General features: G+C 42.0%; 1 protein-coding gene across 8 annotated transcripts in view; it reads left to right on the top strand.

Moving 5' to 3' along the window:
• The window catches only part of TANC2 (tetratricopeptide repeat, ankyrin repeat and coiled-coil containing 2), a 256,753-nt gene that overhangs the window by 89,022 nt on the left and 148,504 nt on the right, over window positions 1-19,227 (top strand). For 5 of the 8 annotated variants that reach the window (XM_075522832.1, XM_075522831.1, XM_075522828.1 and 2 more), the window contains 2 exons: window positions 5,751-5,822; window positions 11,423-11,602. In XM_075522832.1, coding sequence (XP_075378947.1) covers window positions 5,751-5,822; window positions 11,423-11,602 — 252 coding nt within the window. The remainder of the gene's footprint in view (window positions 1-5,750; window positions 5,823-11,422; window positions 11,603-19,227) is intronic. The other 3 variants (XM_075522835.1, XM_075522836.1, XM_075522834.1) reach the window with 3 other exon arrangements.

The following is a 19,227-nucleotide window of genomic DNA, read 5'->3' as shown; positions in this document are numbered from 1 at the left end:
CAGATGCATCTTGCTTGTATTTGCAGACCAGTCTTACTAATTGCGATGCAGTGCTTTGTGCGGTGGATTTATTTGGTAGGATTGCTGAAACCCTTGGGATTTTCTTCTCCCTTCGGGAGAGGTCCATTCAAAGAATACAGTTGTTCGGTGCATTGGGGAGGATTCGTTGTGTCATTGGTTTTAAATGGAGAGCTGGTAGAATAGACGGGGGGAGACAAGCAGGCGAGGAAGGACGAGAAGACCCATTTATAGCAGGAGGGACTGCTTTTCTGAAGCTGTTACTAAACATGATTGTGTTGAGATTACTTAATCCCTTTGTAGTTGAGAGAAAGAATTAATAGCTATTACTTGTTTGCTGTATGCTTGCTACATCATCAGCCACTCGGACGGCTCTCTCTGGATTTCTGACCCCAGGTCCTGTCTAGTGCAGCTGGAGGGATGTTAGATGCTGATGAGACAGCATCTTTAGGAAATTAAACTAATGTGTAAATCTTAGTGGACTTCCTTAACACGGATATATTTAAAAAAAAACAAAACCAAAGTTTTCCTTTCTCTCATTGCTAGATACAAGAGAATATGGATTACTGAGTCAATATTTTACTATGTCATTCATTTCCCTTGGGACATTTGCAAAAAATAACAATTTTCTGTTTCTCATGGCACCTTCTGTAGAAGCTCCTTAACCAGGTTTACCTCAGTCTGTTCTGATTTTTATTTTAAATTAACACAGATATCTCTGTCTTCTAGCAATGCTTTCACAACCGATTTGCTTTTGGTGACCTCCTTTAGATGTTGTGTCAGAGGCTTTGTCAATAACTGTGGTGTTTCACCATGTTGACAATCGTTACAGCAACTGCGTTGATCGCACTTCCATGAGTGATACTGTCTGCAAACTATTGCCCAAACAGTAGGTCATGCCTGTAAAGAATAGGTATTGCTAAAGCAAATACTAACAACTACCTAAAATCATGCATAAATAAAATAACTAACAGTATTGTTGGAACGACAGAGTCCTGATATGCACATGGGGGTGAGCACTATCAAGGCTGTAAACTTGAGCACACGGAAGTTTGAAAACATGAGAATTAATGTTCCCTTAGCAACAGTAATTTGCCCCTTTTTTAATGTGTATATTAAGATAACTATTTAATTATCTATGGTATTGTTCCCCAGTAACCTTGCTCCTCCACTACAGGGAATGAGTGTGCTCAAAATTTTGATTTGTAGCAAAGAGAGGAAAAAATTAAATAGTTCAGTCCTTCAGCTCCTCTCTGCAGGCTGTTCCTTACCTTCCTGCAGTCCTCTGCCTTTTCACCATACATTTTAAATTCTGCTTTAAAAGGTACCAGCCTTCCCCACTACCTGGCGTTGATTTGTTTGGGTTTTTTTATATTTTATTGCAAGTATTCATCATTTCACAATTCCTGCCTGCGAGGGAGAAGGTGCCCGCTCTTGCCCTGGAGGATCCGTACTGCCTGGATCTGCCTGCGGGAGGTCCGTGGTTTCTGCTGCTTTTACTGGAATATACAGGGCACGGCAGATGGGAAGGGTTGGTGGTCCGCAGGGTAGAGGGTAAGGGGCTTCCCGAAGCAGCCCCTAGCCTGTCAGGCTGTCTTACGTTAATACAGCGAACCTGTGGTTTTATTTATGCACATTAAGTGTGAACGCACATGCACTTCTGTACATTTGTGAGGGACAGCTTTACACCGGCTATGCACAATGTTCTCAAAATATTTCTCATTAAAAGCCAGTGAATGGTTTTGAGAAGGCCCATTAGATTACGCTGTGTTTCACCCAAGCTACAGCCGTTGCTGCAACTGCACCAAATGCAGCAGCAACGGGTGAGCGTAACTGCATGCCGACGAAAGACATAATATATGCTGAGTCATCAGATTTAATTTTTCCTTTCCCACCCCCCTAAATTGATTCGGGAAGTTAATTTAGTGTGATCTTTCTCTCCCCTTTAATATATTGTGTAACTTGCAAATTGCCTGAGAAATCTATACCAGACTCTGAATCCTGTGCAGCCGTTCCCGTTCTCAAACCTAATGGATTTGGCAACGAGTTGTCACCATTTTGCATCCCCCTGTTGAGTGTTGAAGAGCACTGGAGAGCGGGACCGCCGGGTCTGCAGGCCATCAGCTCTGCTACCGTGGTTAATGCTTGTTCTCAAAGTGGGAGTACTGTTTTTGTTATGTCCAAGTGACTGTACAGGAGAGATCCTATCCTTCCAAGTGACCTTAAATACACTAATTCCTTAAATACACTAATTAGGCATGAAGTATCCAGCAGTACTGCCACTGGTGGGTTGGTATCGTATCTCTTTAAGCTCCCATCGTTGTATTTGGTAAATGTGCCACACTCAGAAAATACCTGCTTCGCTTTGGTAGGGAAGCTGACTTCCCAGAGACCCAAACCTCATTTTGGGCTAAAAGTTAACAGGTTTTTTTCTTTGAAAATAAAGAACATGCTTGTCTCTTAGATTTATTCCACTGTAGAAAATCAAAGTAGGATTTAGATTCCCGGTAAAGCTATTGGGTAAAAGCCTTCTGTCTTCCAAACACCAGCTTGCGTTTCCTCTGTACCAAAAATGGTGTCAAGGAACAACCTTGTTGCTCCTGTTAATGGGAGGACCAAATTTTGGAAGAGCTGCAAACCAGCAGTGCTGAAGTGCAGGCTGATGCTGTGGTGCTCTGGTCTCCCTGTTGCACCTCATGTCATGAAAGCAAGAGGTGCTTTCCTGTTCTCACAGTCTCCAGTCCCCCACCCGGTGATGGCTCCTGTTGCTGAGAGTACTCCCGGGTCCCCAGTGAAAGATGTTTTATTTTTCACTAATCTTCTGGATGCGGGGGGTAGGGGAAGGGGAGTGGTGTCAGGTCACGTTTGTCTGAAACAAGCAGGTCTGAAGCAGGGGGGAGCCTAAACCCGGCTGGGTGAGGAGGGAGGACCTTAGGAGATCTGCAGGAGTGGGAATGGGGCTGAACTAAAGCAAAACCATGCTGAGGCTATGAGGGCAACGTGTGTTTTTAAAAGAGCCCAGTTACATGGAAAAAAAAATAATTGGAGTGAGCAGGGTTCATACTTGGTCTGTTCCTTCATCTCCAGAATTCATCCCACCCAGCAGTATTGACTGGAGAGGTCAGGCATCCTTACTATGCTATTACATTTTAAGCCCAATTTAGTCCTTAAAGTCTTTATTAATTTTTTTCCTAACTTTCAAAACTTTTCCATCTCTGTCAGGCTTACATTAGAGTTTTTGGGTATTATGTAGCTCTTTGAGATTAATTAGAATAAGGGCATTTTAAAGTTAATTTGGAACATCTGTTTATGATAGTGAAATGGTATTATTAACATAATGAAATATTAGCTGCCTTTGGTGTTCAAAAGTTTAACTGAAATGAGAGTTAAGCTGTTGTCTGAATCTTACTGCAAAGCACTATGGAAAAAGTTACTCTATGAATTCAAGAAAAACTTACAAACCAGTTTCATGTCACCAAACGTTCCTTTGTTTCACCGTAGTTTTAAAAACAAAAATTGCATTAGATTTTGAAGTCTTATTTCAGAGGGTTTTTTAAATGTAATTTAACCCAACTGTGTTGTATCTCCCTGTCCGTGGGGACCTCCTGGGTTATTCCCATGGCAGGACGGGGCCGTGTGGTCCTTCTCTGCCACGTAACCGGACCTTTGCACGTGTGGTCTCCTGCGAGGTCACATCCTGCAGCATCTCCTCTGTTAGGAGTCCACCTCCATCAAAACGCATCCTGGCTCTTGCCAGCTCCGTACCGGGGAGAGAGGCTTGCCAGGACCCGCCTGCGGATTAGCTGGGCTGTCCTGGCAAGCTGTTCGTTTAGCATCACTCACCATAACTATGCAAAAAAAAAAATTGAGTGTGTCTTTTGATGATGATTATGTGGCTTTTCATAAATAGAGGGTTTTACTCCTGTGACTTCCTTTTTGTAATCCTTGTCTTTTGAAGCTTTCAATCCTTATAATTATCTGTCATTGTGTATTTATGTTTGGAACTCAAAGGTTTTTTGTTTTCTTCATAACTTAGAGGTTGTCCATGTGGGCTCGTAGCCGGGGGGCCTTTGGTGATGATGATTATATCTGTATGCAAAGCAGAGTTCAAAACCAACGCTGTGTATTACAAGTAAAAATAGTGATCTATTAGTGATCTATTAATAGTGATAGTGATCTATTAATAATACTCTTTTATGCCAGCCGGACTGTAGGAAGACTTAATGTAACTAACCCCAAGAGGGTATCTCCAGGCTAATAAAGGCTCCTTGAATACGCTGGAATTGCAGTCATATTTGCAATGTCACATCCTTCTTGCAACCAGAATAGAAAAGTGAGCAGGGAAAATGTCGTGGTCTGTGGCCTCCTTGACACCTGGCAGTTGTGATGGCTTATCGGGGCATGAGCAGCTGATGGAAAATACGGGATTTTTAGGTTGTTATCTGGCTTTAGGATGCTGACCTTTCTGTGCAGCTGTTGTATGACCAGGGAAGAATGCCAAGGTGACAGAAAATTGTGTTGCTGGCACCCGTTCAAGGTGCCTGACCATTGCTTTGGGGAAACTGAGGGCTGGAAGCGTTTTGCCAAGGGAAGAGGAAACAAAAAACCTCTCCGCAGCCTGGGCTGCAGTCCTGCTTTTTTGGGGGCATGGCTGTAGACCTAAATTTTCGGTCACCTTATCAGTTCTGCTGTTGTGCTCCAATACACAACTTCCCTTTCAAGCCAGAGTAACAGATGTAACTCGTGTAATATGAGCTGATAAAGTTGAATTACTTTATGGCGTAACAGGCCTGTCCAACAAGTAACTTTGGGGATATATAGATATGTGCAGACATAAACATACCAGAGTGCAGCTGCTTTTAGTATAATCAAGAAGTATAAATGCTAAAATCGACTATTGAGTTTTTAAACAGCTACTTAAGAATTCAGTTCTTTCAAAACTATTTTTAAAGATTCTAAAAGCTTCCCCTTCCCCTGCCATAAGGTGTAATAACCTCTGAAATACATCCTGCATTTTAAATGCCTCGTTTTGCTTTTTCACAATCTGCATAGCTAGACTGCTTTTTGCTTTCAGCTAGCATAAACCCTGTGTACTCAAGCATCTATATTGATGTGCACATCTATTGTTTCTAATCTGGTCAGTTGATCGATGAAGACCAGCGTGTAATTAATTGTGTAATATTGTACACAATGTCCCACTCTACATTTGTCCAGATGGATTTGTTATTTGTTGACTATAGCTGCTTTCCTAAACAGTTCCAAGAGGATATAATGAGAGTGGTTTTGTTCTTCCCAGCCTTCCTGGTTTTTAGCTGACAAATAATTTTAAAGGGAAACAATTTCAAAGAATATTGTTCTTCTTTTTTTTCTGGATCTCTTTCTTCAAATGTGCTTAATATTTTTTGTATTTTGACGTAACAGTCCAAAGTGAAGGAACTAATTGAAGATGCACAATTTGGTTACTATTTAATGCAAAAGTCTGTGGGGTCAGTAGGAGAAATTAAAAGCCTACTTATATCCTGAGGACCTCACAGATTTCATTTGCGGTGAGCTGGGGAGAAACTGGAAGGAACAGCAACGGAGTCAGTCAGCAGTTGGCCCAGTTTCAGTCTGTGAGAGGGACCTTTTGTTCTGCTGTTCTACAAGATAGGTGATGGTACTCAAGGAAAAGTTGCGTCTGCCTGACCTGTCCACTATGATGTTCTACTTCTGCTGTTTTGGTTCTCATGCAGATGGAGGGAACGAGGAGCCACCAGACCGAAGACAGGCAAGTGTAGACTCCCGTCAGAGCCGATCTGGGCAAGGTAAACCTTAGTGTTGTTCTGCCTCAGTGACTCGTTTCTCATTTGTTCACCTTTTATATATACATCTTGTGTTTTTCATAAGGCTGTGTAATCTTACAGAGTTTTGTAACCATCCTTATTATGCACATAGCTACACATTTACTACTAATATTCACAAAACAGACTATCTTTGTATAGTTTGAAGGAGTTTAGACTAATTCATGGCGCAGGCGTACCTGTAGAGTGTATGGCACCTCCGTTTTGCAGATGGAGGGACGGAGCTTTATGCAAGGGCAGTCGTTGGAGTTGGTGGTGTAAGAAGTCTTCAGCACATACCAGTGCAAATCAACAGGCCGCTCGGTGACCGCTTGCCTTCCCCCGATCGGAAAGGGGAGAACCCGTCTGCTTCTCAATGACCATGCTGTCCTTCCCCCAAGCCCCGTGATGTGATAGAGAGGGGACCTGTGCCTTCCTGCCTGCGGGTTGAACAGCCGCGTGCTACATCTTTTGCTTTGTTTTGTTTCATCCTACGGGAACAGCGCAAAAGGTCCTAGGAAGAGTAGTAAAAATAGTTTTTATATTATTTAAATAAAGCCTCTACAAACTCTTTTGTTCGGTATCCATCGTTCACAATAGGCTTGGTGGTTAAAACCACCACTAGAGCCATGTAATGGGGATTTCTGTCGCTGACAGCAGCAGCTCTTAGATCTGTGCTGGCTTACGTGTCCTCTGAAGTAGCTTACTTAAAGTTTTAAGCATTTGCTCATTTGTGAGAGTTGTGAAAATGCTGGTATTTTCACACAGCTTTTGAGACGAAGCAGCATTTTGTGGAAGCATGGCTCTAGTAGGTGCTATGTGCGTTGACTTATTTTCTGTTTGGGATTGCAGTAATTTTCCTTTCATTTAGGTTCAAGTCTGTTGTTGTCATGGTGTCCTAATGACTTATTATGGAGACATTTTCTCCAGAGGTTGTTCTTTTTTGGCAGTATTCCAACGTTGCCTGGGCGAAATTATTGCAAGTGATTGAAGCCTGCGATCAGAATTAGGGGGATCAGAATTTAGAGTTAAAACCCTGAAGCCCTGCGAAGCGTCACCAGCTGAAACTGCTCTGTTAACATAGGATCTTTTTATTACTATTGTAAAATTTATTATTTCAAATTTTTGTATTTTAAAATAGAAGGGTTAAAATAAAATTAGGAAGGAACAAGGGCATTTATAACTGCACGTACCCCACGATAGCTTGCATACAAGTAGCATTTCTGTGCTTCAAGAATACAGAACGAATGGTTGCTCTTTTCCAGATGCTGTTAGCTCGGATAAAGTTGCTGTTGTGTTAATTCTGAAGGCTGAGCCTTGCCCGCTTTCTCTGCCGTTAGGCCCTGTGATGTCCTTTCATTTGCCAGGGTTTTGTCCCTCGGTTTGTTGTTACAAGGTACAGCGGCTCAGATGCAGCTGCTGATGGGAGCTGCCTGCTGGGTTTCCCTACACTTGTTTCAGACGCTCTGTTCTCTCAGGTTACGGTTCAGCCTACTTATTCAGCATCTCGGCTGCTGTGGAAAAGTACCAGTTTTGGGCAGAGGACATGGGGCTTTTTTTGCAAATACTTACTTGCCAATCAATGACCGACCTATATCTGTTTGCCTCACCGAATATGACTCTAGGAATTGCAGTAGCTAAGTAGCTAGCAAGAAGTTTCAGCATGAGAGGGAGTAGAGGGGGAAACAGGTGAAAAAATACTTCTAACTTCTTGGAGAAACAAGCTTCTGCGCTAAATATTTCCATTTGGCTCATTGGATGTGACTGTAGACACAGGCTTTCTACAGCGTGGAAGAAGTCGTCCCCTTGCTCCATAAAAGCATTATCTTTAACTTTGCCCTGTCCTGTGTCCGTAAGTTGCTATCTGTCTGCACGTGTTAACATGTATTTTTCATAGTGATGGGTTAAGGGGTTTTATTATGCTTAAACCAGCCAACTGAAACGCAGCAGTCTTCTTACTCGTGTTTAAACTGTCATGTTGCCGTGTGTGATGTCCAAGTATTACAGCTGTCTGTAAAGCTTTATTATCTTGGGAAACATCAAGAAATAGTTCATTAGTTCAAATAATGCACTTTGCAGGAACATTTTATTTAAATATATTTTATATTTATAAAATATATTTAAATATATTTTATATATGGAACTGTCAAAGTTCCATTTCAGCCGTGAACGATCCCTGATTTGAGGGGTTGATAAACCCAGTATTCTTTCTGACTGAAACAAATTTAAGGCTGTTTCAGTTACCTTGTTCATGTGTTTGTTTACTCCAGCAGGGATGAGGGAGAAATTTTGACACCTGTGGCATGAAAATAATACGTTGTGGATATTTTGTGAGTTCACTGGTTTTATTGTAAAGCATTTGAATTTTAAGAGGGAAAATACTCCTGAAAGCTTTGCAAAGATATCATTACTTTTATATCTATGTAAGATACTGCCCCCAGTTGCCCTGGGTTTTAGGTAAAGATTGGTCAAAGATACTGCGAACTTACGCTGTGATAACCGGTGAAATGCACACAGGCTTTTTGGTCTTTCCCAGGCCTGAAGTTGCAGAAGATGCCTAGTGTTTACAGTTCCCTCAAACTCCAAAATCTAGCCTGAGGAAATTTGAACTTTGTTTTTAAGAATCAAAATCAACGCTGGCAAATCTTTTTTTCGTGACTGGCGCCAAATGTATTTTGAAAAAACATTGTAGCTTATTTTTGTCGATGCCAATGCCGATTGTGGCACTGATGCCAGTTTGCCTTTCCTGGCACTTGCAGGTGATTGTGAATAGGCTTGCAGAGTCAGCAGAGGTGTTTAGCTCGCAATAACCCTAGAAAAAGCAAGGTCCTCAATCAGTTATGTCAAGTAAGCTATATACGGAGCCAATAATTACAATTGGCAATGCGCAGCTGGAAGAAGTCAATTTTTTTTTTGCTACATTAGCAGCATGCTATCAAATTGTGCCCTCCTGGAAAAATGATGCCCAACTGCACTAACAGAGCCACTGCATCCTTTGGATGATTAGCCGAAAAAACTTAGAAACAGGATCATCAAACTTGAGATTTCGAGCTCTGCTGAGCAGTAGCACTGTCCCGTGTGTTGTGTGTGTGCAAGACTTGGGCTTGCTCTTGAGAGCACGTGCGTCTCTCCAACATGCCTCGTTTGTCCTGTCTGCCTGACGTGCTGCGTAACATCCAATGGAAAGAGATCTGAGAAACGGCAGTGTTCCTGCCTCTGAAGCTGTGGTCGTTGTGTGTAGCTCAGATGTGTGTCAGATGGGAGACCCCAGGGTGGTGCTCAGCTGAGTGAACGTGGGTGGGTGCAGTGGAGCTGCCCGTTGCCCTCAACTCCCTTCGCAGTCCGTGGAGAGGTAATGCATGGAGTCAGTGGAGTGTCCAGGCTGGGATTCTTCTCTTCCTGAAGCAGAACCCTAAAACGTGTCATTAGATGAATCTTGTCCTAAACTCCCTGCCTTCTAGAAGTGCTTCTAGACAGCTTGCTTGGATATAGACACCTCTTTTGTGGACACCAAAATTCCATGAGAGGAATGTAATTTTAGCACACCAACGTACTGCTGGCGTGTGTGACTGAAGAGGACCCAAATGCTTTGGAGATGGCCATAAGCACAGACTCAATGTCTGTAACGAAGCACTGCTGATGGTAGGTGGCTCACGGTGGCACGCGGCAGCCTTGCTCGGACGGTCTCAGGTTGAGAAGCAAGGCTGAGCTGCTGCTCACATAGAAATGGTAGTAACTGCAGGGGAAAGGTGGTAAGGCAGTAAATCTAGTTTTCTCTGACTATAACCAATTTTTTTTTTTTTTTAATATCTATGTATGTATACACATATATACATATACATTTGGCTATATGTATATATATAAAAGGCATGATATTGTCAGCAAAAGCATCTTTTAACACAAAACAAAATAACAATGATCTGTTCCCCCTTAAAGGGATGTACTCTGTTAGAGCATTCGTGTGCACACTTAATTAGAGCAGCATGAAATGAATAGAAAAACATTAGTGTCTGGCTCGTAGTTTGTGGCAATAATGACAGTCTCTGATGAATAAAACATATCGAACTGTAGCATACTTACTAGAGCATACAGAAGTTAAAGAAAACCACCTCTGTAAGGATTAGACTTCACATATATGTTCAGTAAACTACTGTGAATGTGGCAAGTGTTCAGTAAGCAAGAGAGTAAAAGTCATATTTTGAACTCTCAAAAATAGTGTGTGTGTAAAGAGTGTTAGTGTTTGGTTTCTTGTAGAGAATGATACAAAAATGCTGAGAGATGTTCCTGAAAGTTGGCATCAAAAATGGATGGATTTTAGCCACAAATAATACTACCTCTTAGTACACTTCAGGAGCTTGTCCAAGATTTTTGACAGTTATTTCAGTATGGGTTTTTCCTCCAATCATAAATAATACATTGGGTTGTTCACGTTGTCCTTTGGCTATCTGGAATAGAGTTAGTCTATCACCTCCTCTGGAGTACCACGTATTTGAGGCACTTACCCTTTTGTTTTCTCCCCATTTTTGTCTGTTGACCTTTCTGTCCAGGAGTTAAATTTTTTCTTTTAAACATATTCTCACAAGCCATTGAGAACCACACAGCTATCCAGTGGAAATCAAATAATAAATGTTTTTATGGAGGAAAAACATTAGTAGGCACTAAAAGCTAAAATCCATCTCCTAAAGGTGTGGCACGAGTGTAATCTTACATTATCTGTGATGAAATATTAACGTTAACAGTTTTAAGTTGGTTTTGCAGATGAATTATTAGTTGTCCGTGTGAGGTTGTTAATCTTACTGACTAGAGGTGAAGAACCAAGTGTTCTTGACCAGAGGTTTCCATATTCTGCAGCTAACAGGAGGAACCTTACAGCTCCCAACTCCTCCTGATCTGGAGCACCTGCCCTTCGTTTGTCATTAATATTTATTGCAACAGTTAGCAATATGTGCCTTTATTGTTCTAGCTCCACTTGTTGTCATGTTATTTGGTGTCTTCCGTGTAGCGATGCGACCCCCGTACAGGCTTTGTGCGGCTCTGGGTGCTTCTGTGCCTTTGTTAGGGGAGAGCTGGAGGTGGCTGCTTTCGGAGGCTTTTGTTCTTCTAGTTTGGGGGTTTTTTGTGGTGTTTTTTGTTGTTGGGTTTTTTTTTTTTTTTTTGGCTAAAGGTCCTCATGTTGAAATTTAATTCAGCTGGAAGGTTTTTTAGAAATACACAATCTAAATGCACAACTTATCAGTAAAAGGATTATTGCTTTGTCTGAATTATATTTAAAACTGGTGACTCTAGGACTCTGAAAGACAAATTTAAAAAATTGAAATAAATTCTTCATGGTTATGCTGTTCATAATCTAAAGAGGTGTGCTGAGATGCTGTTCCAGAAATACAATTTCTTCAAGGGAAGTGTCGAGACGGGGCAAGATGAACACGAGAAAGCAGCCGTCCCCGCTCCCTGCAGGACTGAGAGCGGCGTGCGGCGAGCTGGCTCTGCGGCTGGGCTCGCCCGAGCCAGACAGTCCTCTGTCTAGGAATGATAAAAGCAGGAGACTGCCTCGTATTCTGACCAGTTTCTTTTTGTATTCCCACCAGGCACCTCCACAGAGAACGACTGTGCTTTTGAACCAGACTACGCTATTCCGCCACTCCCAGTGACCGAAGGTATGCAGCACATTCGGATTATGGAGGGCATGTCCCGCTCCCTTCCATCCTCCCCCTTACTCACACATCAGTCTATCAGTGTTCGGCTCCAACCTGTGAAGAAGTTAACTGGTAAGGACTTTAAATAAAGTTCAGTGGGGCTTTTAAGGTCCGTTGGTGCAAAAATCTGTAAGAAAACGCTTTGAACAAGCTTCTGTATACAAGTCATCGTTTGTTTATTATAGCAGCTACTTTAGTCAAAACCAGGAATGGATTGGATTTCATACTGACAGAGAAATCTTTCTATTCGGCAAGTGATCTCTCTGTTTTACAAATATTCTCTAGTTTTCTGAGAAATTTCTAGCAGAGTGTCTTTCAGTTCCACTTTGTATTGTGGTTTATGCACAGTGGAAGCATTACAGTAATTTTAAAGAACTTCATGCTAAAATTTTGAATGCCCAGAGAATACATCAGAAAAATGATAAACTTATACAGCAAAGTGATTTTTTTTTTCATAGTTCATGCATATTTTAAAACTGTTTTGTTTATCTAATCTGCTGAGATTGTGGTTTGAACACCTAGAGATTTTAAAGTATTTGGATTTTTGAAAGCACTTGGAGTCTAACATCCCTTTAAAAGCCTGACATAGTATTTCTGCTGGTAGCAGTTTTGAGAAACTCGCTTCTTGCCAAAAATTTGACATCCCTCCGTGCCCATCTTTAAAAATGATCAGCCAGTGTACTGCATTTGTACTGAGAGAAACCTCCAAAAAGAACTCTTACCCGATATAATCAGATCTATGCTTACAAAAGGGAGCTCTGGTACACTTTGTAGCTTTTGTTTTCCCTGCCCTTTGGTGAAAGGAGAAATTGAAAAGGACAGGAGGAAGAGATTCCTGAATCGTGACAGAGTCACGTTGCGGGATCTCATGGTGGCCTGAGCGCGTTCGGTAGCAGTGGAGCTCAAGAGGTGCAAGAGAATCAGGCAGAAGGAGATAAAAAAGGACATGAAAACAGTTTAAAAAAGAAGTTTCAGTGCCTTACTCGGCTGTCTTCAGCGTGCGTTTCCCATCACTAAGAACTTCTAAAGTGTGGCTGAAGTTCTGCCTTAAAATGTGAAGGCCTAAACCACCTTCTTAGTGGAAATGAGAACAGCTGTGTAGTTCAGAGGCCAGTTCTTCAGGAAGGTTGATGATGTGACGCTTGGAGGGATTTGTGGGATTCTGTGGATTTGGGGGTTTTTTTGAAACGCTTCCTTCTTAGGAGTATCCTTCAGTTTGCAGCCCCGAGTCAGGGCTGTGCAGCTGGATGTTCAGAGCTCCTTTCTCTTTGTCCGTCGGCACTTCCTTCTCTTTTACGGCACAGCGAAGAACACGACGTATTGGACTTTACCGGAGTAGCTGCTAAAACAAGCTTCACTTTTAAAAGCTCATTTTTGACTTTTAGAATCATAAAATTAAGTAGTGGATTATAAAAGCAGTTTCAAAATGCAATCCATTTCAGCTTAGTGTCTCTAAAACCTTATTAGTTTCTATTCTAGTTATCGCTACTTTGCTCCGGTACGAATACGCTGCTTGCAGCACTTAGCAGGGTGGGAATTCTGTGTGTGCTTGCGATGAACTCTTTTTTTCTTTTTTTTTTTTCTTGTTGTGCCACATAGTAATGGGTAGGTGTGGAATCCACAACCTTCCTGCCGCGAAAAGCATAGGTTGTGAAAAATGACAAAAATAAATCAAGGCTATTTTTTCTTCTCACAGCATGTTTGTACTTGTTTAATTGATTGTGTAATGTATAACTAGTTTGTTCCTGCTTTTCCTGAGTTTTCTCCCATGATCCTCACATTCATCCAGTTTCCTCTTCCTTTTAGTTTCTGAGTTACTTGCAAGGATTTTCTTCTTTGTTTTATGTGGCTTCCTTAGTATAGGCAGGTAATATTAGCCAGTTCCATAGACCTTTTTTTCAGTTAGGAAAGGCTGAAGAGCATTATAAAAAACAAATAGTTTGGCCTTTGTAATATCTTTATCTCATTCATTACGCTTCTGTCCCCTTCTTTTGACTATAATCCTTTGTGTTTATATGCTCTCCCGTTGTAGCTCAAACATTATATTCATGTGTGTACTTGAACAGTTCATTACTCTTCTCTGAAATATTTGTGGAGGGTTTGAGCTGTACCCTATGGAAAGAGCAATTTTTCTTACACCACGGCAGCTCCATCTCTCTAACAACTTGCAGCCAGCTCAGCAAGCTGCCTTGGTGTAGATCTGCTGGACCTCTGGCTTGTCAACAGACGTTAACCTCCTCCCACTTCTCAAAATCACACCAATTCAGCCTAGCAGATTAAGCTCCATGTATTCATAATGATTTTTTTCCAGGTGGAAACAGGTCAGACTCCATTTAACTCCAAACTCAGAAAGCTTTTGTTGGATTTGGCAGGGCTGCTGTTTGGAGTGTCCTGCTGGTTCCTCAAAAGACCAGATACTGGAATTCCAGCAGTGGCTTTTGCAGGTAGTAATTCCAAGAAAGGGATGGTGATTCATGCAAACTTAGGGGTGTGGGCAGCTGGCTGAAACATGTGCTCGAACACCGGTGGGGTGGTCTCGCAGAGCCGTGCCGTAGATGTTCAGGTGGTGAGAATGCATACTCCTCTGCGGTCTGGTTTGGAAACCATATGTGATGGAATACAGACTTGAACAAGAGGTGTACAAAACAGGGTGACGTCAATAAAACGCTGATAATTGTTATTACACAAAAGCAGGAGAATAAAAGTGTAGGCTCCTGGTTTTGTTCGGAGGTCCGTTTTGGGGCCTCCCAAAGAATCTGTTGGAAGTTGATAGGGAAGATGGCTACGTCTGCCTTCTACTTGCATACTTTTCCATTTGTTTTAAATATCCTGTTCTGGCTGGACCCAATCCGGTACAGCGTGAAAACACATGATAATGTTTTGCACGTACGTGTCTTGATGGCTTCAGTGGAGCTCCTGATATACTTAGAATTCAGAGTGTGTTCCAGTGCGTTGGTGGGTTAGCATGATTTTTAAAATTATTATTTTAATTTACTGTTGATATTGTAAGAGGAAGGTGTTTATTTTACATCCTCATGCAGTCATTATAGGAATTTGTTTACTTTCATTAAGGTAACGTGTAAAGGAACCAGGAAAGTAATGCTTTCCGCTCTTTGTTATTCATAGTATTTGTCACGTTTCTTCAACTATTCCTTATCATCTCTCTCTCTTACTACTAATCTGAGAGATGTAAAAATAAAAAAAAAAATCCCTCAGCTGCAGAAAGAGATGGCTGTTGAGTGACCATTTACTATATCAGCAAATAAAAAGTTGGGGTTTTTTGGTTTTGTTTTGTTCTGTTTTGATGTTTTTTCTGGGGGACATCAACAGGCAGTTTGTAAAGACCCTCCTCATTTTTATTCATTAGTAAAACAGCATGATCTGTAAAATAAAGAAAATTTGGACCTAACATGAGATTTGTGAAGACAAATTCACAGCCTTGTACTTTTTTTAAATGTGTTTCTCCCCAGTTTCGCCCAGTACCCCTCTCTGATTTTACAGAAGTCTTGTAAGTGCCATCATATCATACTCAAAATCTGGTAGAATTGATAAGCAACTTGGTTCAAAAAATCTCCATGTGACTGTGGGAGCTTTCAGATAAAAATAAGCAGCCAGCAGTTTGACAGTAAATGCATGGAGACATTTCACAAAGTCTCGCTGGCTGTGGCGGTTTCCTCTTCTGCTTTGTCTGGTTGTGCTGTCCAGTTGTTAATCCGACACAATAACAGCAGTGATTCCTTTTGGAAGAAGGATGAGGGTGATTCTGGGAAACTGAAGTATTACAAAGAGAGGCTTTTGTCCGTCTGACAGTTGCCACATGGATTTTTCAAAGCGACCTTCGGAGCATAGAAAATTGTTGAGAAATTATCCAATTGTAGGGGCTTTTTCATGCTGTTCACTTCTTACATACATTTGTGTGTGACTAACCCATTCATGTCATAATTTCCATATCTGCAGAGGGGTTGGATAGCGGAATGGTACTGTTACATAAAAAACTTTGTTGTCTCGCATAATTTTTTTTTTACTAAAGATTTAATTCCTAAGACCATTTGCAACAAAAAGTGACTGTACCAACTTCTGCATTTATGCTTTCTGGAATTCTTCAGAGATGAAAATTTAAATACAGAAGACTTCTTAGGCTCTTCACAGGATGATTTGCTCACGGTGGAGGGCTAAAGTATCTTGGGTCATTCTGGATCTGCATGTGGCCGTTCCAGTGTAGTAGAGTAGGTTTGTCAGCTCCGACGGGGAGGGGGAAGCACCTACTGAGATGGCCCCTTCTCATGGGCATCAGGGGGTGTCACGTTAATTTGGGGTTTAACTTAGCCCCTTAAAAAGGAAAAGAAACCTGTATGGTGCAGAGAAACTTGCCCAGTAGAAACAGCAATGCTGTCTGTCTATCTATTTCTTTCTCTGTTTCTTTGTAATATAATCTTTTAAAGTTCTTAACCTGGCTGATTTGTAAACACGTCAGCTTTTCATCCACAGAACCGTTAAAATGTCCGCTCTTGGTACAAAGCCATAGGAACACGTTACGCGGTGCGTTAAGTTTCTTTCCAGAGGAACTGAGGTCACTTGCTAATGTGTTGATATCTGGGTTTTCTGTGTATGGAGACTTGGCTGGATTCAGAGGTTGATAAATATTCAGTATGGTTGCAATTTTCACTCTGCTGAATAGTCTGGTGATTAAGAAAAACTAAGGTCATTGCGGCTCTAAGGGGTGAAGTAATAGTAAGCATAAGTAATCAGCTCTCCCTCTGCTGCCTGTATAACCTATTGTTTAGCAGTGGCTAAGAACATATTTTAGATGGGCGTGTTCAACCTCAGTTTATGCGGTTTAATAACTTTTTTATAACAACAGTGGCTTTATTAGCAAGTGTAATGTGAAAAATACATCATAAAAAGAAAAAAACCCCTACGAGCCCAGGATAAGTATGTAGAAGACACCATTTTGATTTCTGTCTGGAATAAAATTAGCACTTAAAAGTTACGATGCTTACTGCACAAAGAGAGCAACCATTTTCAAAACCATTGGGTTAAATATTCTCCTATACATCACAAGTGTATCAATGATGACTCAAAGCCATGGCTGCAAGGAAAATAATGCAGTTGCATTGTATACCTTCATTCAGGAAAGCATCGCTTTTCAGGAGGGTGCTCAGAGAGATGAACGTATCTAAGTGTTTTCCTGAATCAATGCCAGAAATAGTACCCAGCGTTGTATTAGGTTAAAAGATGAGATATTGGGCTGAAAGACTCAGCTACCCATGCTTTATTCGATTGCTGTGGAACCCAGCACGTGCAAAGGGTTTGCACAAAGCCCAGTGCCACACCTAGCTCCTCCTCAGGAAAGATTTTTAATTTACATGCTGTGGATTTATATGCGCAGGGATAATTTTATTCATCACCGTACTTGGCTCTTTCTGTTTATTGAATGACAGATTGCAAGCTTTAGGATTCTTTCAGAAAGAGCATGTGTGTGTGAGTGCCCATGCACAGAGGGAGGAGCAAAGAATATTATCAAGAAATTTAGGAAGTAAATCATGTTTTTCTAAAAGTGGCCTACATGTTTAGCCTTGGATTCTCAAAGGCCTCATTCCTCCTGTATCCAGCGTGAATTAGATGCTTTGGCACCTTTGAAGACATGGGCCTGAGGAACTGATTTCCTTGCAAGTCCGCCGCTTTGAGAACATTCCTCCCTTGTGCTTTGGGAATGCGGGAACTTTCCCTAAGAATAAACTTAATAAAACAAGTAGGAATGTTCTAGGTGTGTTTGGGCAATCAACACCATCCACTTTCCTAAAGAAAACACGTGCTCTTTCACTAGATCCTTCAAAGATGGCAAGAGCAGAGCTAAGCAGGATGGGGACCTGCTCTTCCCTGTGACACCAGTGAGAACCCACCATCGTGGTTCTCAACACCCCCCAGATCCAGCCGAGCTGGGGACACCCGCGGACAATGTCCGCTGTGCCACCATCACCCATGTCATTTGTAGTGCTGGGAAATGGGAGATCTGGGGTCTTGTTGTCACCCTGTCCCTCTGCGTCCTCTTCTGTATCTCTTGGAAATAGCCATAAGGATTGTTATTTCTTCCTTCTCTGTATCTTTAGCAAATGGTTAAATATTCTTGATGCTAATTGTAATTGCGGGACTAAACAAGCCGAGATCTCTCTACTTGAAAACTAATTGTTTCTTGTTTAATGGTGACAAACCCAGATTAATAATTGCAGCCCTCTGGGACTACTTATTCTCTCGAAACTAATGCACTAACTCAGCTGGGTGTGAACGTGAGAGATGATGAGGCAGCTGCTTTAGGTGTGTGAGTGTTGGGGAGAAGCTGGCGGTGCCCGTACGTGTTTGTTCAGATAAAATCAGTTAATAAATGGAAAGAATTTCTAAAAGTTTAAATTTCAGTTGCTGAGCAGAGACTTGTGTCAGCTTTTGGTGAAATAGTTGCAGTTCTCTTGATCATGGTGTATTGTCTATTTGAGCACGTGCATTAAGTGAAAAGCATCTGATGGCGATTGTGTAAAATAACGTGGTTTGTTCCCTTCTGTGTTAGCATGGACTATAAACCTTGGTCTTGTTTATAGCTTGCTGTGGCAACTGTATGTACGAGTTGGCTTTCACCACTGCTTCATCTGGGGGTGCTTTAGGGGCACTGCCAGCCTTCGCTGCACAACAGCGACGGGTTTACAGGTGAACGTGGGGATATTTTCCTGTCTGGAGGAGGAGTGGCTGGACCTCCGGTCGGTGGCACTGCCGCTCAGGCAGTCAGCCACCTGATGGTGCTGCAGTTTGGTTCATCTCAGGCTTGCTCCCATAGAGACAGAGCTTACCTGGGCGCCGCTGCATGCTGTCTGTGGGTCTCGCTGGTACCCTCGGTCTTCACAGATGTTACTCTGGGTCATTGTTAGCATCCTGCCGTTTCCTTTACTTAATAATTTCAATTATTTCAATTTCAATTATTTGAAAACACTGCAAAATCATGTTCTTTCGTTGTGTTTTGGTACAATGCTCCCAATGCAAACGTGTCTTGGATGAATGCGATTGTGCGTGCGATGATTTGTGCCGACTGCTTCAGTCTTAACAATGAAACCTGTATCCAACCGAGGATAAGGGGATGCTGCAGCTTTAAAGCATCCAAGGGCTTACAGCCTTTTAGTATAAATCGTTCCCAGAATCCATGTCACAGCTCCTTATATGGGGCTGCTTTTTTTCTCTTAGTTGCCATGACAACAGCAGCACTGCACCATTCATCAGCTCTGGTCCTGGGCTGCATTGCTAGCCCTTCGGCTTACTCCAAAATGTTCAGGAGAGCATCAGTGAATCATTCACTCCGGTATACTGCGCCATTATTTACCTATTCTTTCAGCAGTTTGCTCTAACAAAAGAGCAAATTAAACTGCGCCATAGAAAGAAACTGTAAAAATACTTCATTTTTCCCCCAAGGGAAGCGTATAGTCTACATTTGCTGCCGCATTCTGGAAGGAAAGGCTCTTTAATGCCGAGAGACTTAACGAAGAGGGAAAGCTCTGTGTCCGTGAGCTTTTCTGAAATCATCTTCCAGCCTGCTCCCTGGGGACAGGGAGGATGCAGAAGTGATGCTTGTTAGGGGCCGTAGGCGCCGCAGGGAGACGGTGGTTGTGCTTTTGGGAACCGAGCTTGACATCAGCGGCGGGAGGTGTCACCTGTAA

The sequence above is a fragment of the Mycteria americana genome, chromosome 22, assembly GCF_035582795.1.
Source record: "Mycteria americana isolate JAX WOST 10 ecotype Jacksonville Zoo and Gardens chromosome 22, USCA_MyAme_1.0, whole genome shotgun sequence".
Taxonomy (NCBI): Eukaryota; Metazoa; Chordata; class Aves; order Ciconiiformes; family Ciconiidae; genus Mycteria; species Mycteria americana.
Note: the sequence above shows the minus strand (reverse complement) of the source record. Positions and strands in the feature narration are given on the sequence as shown.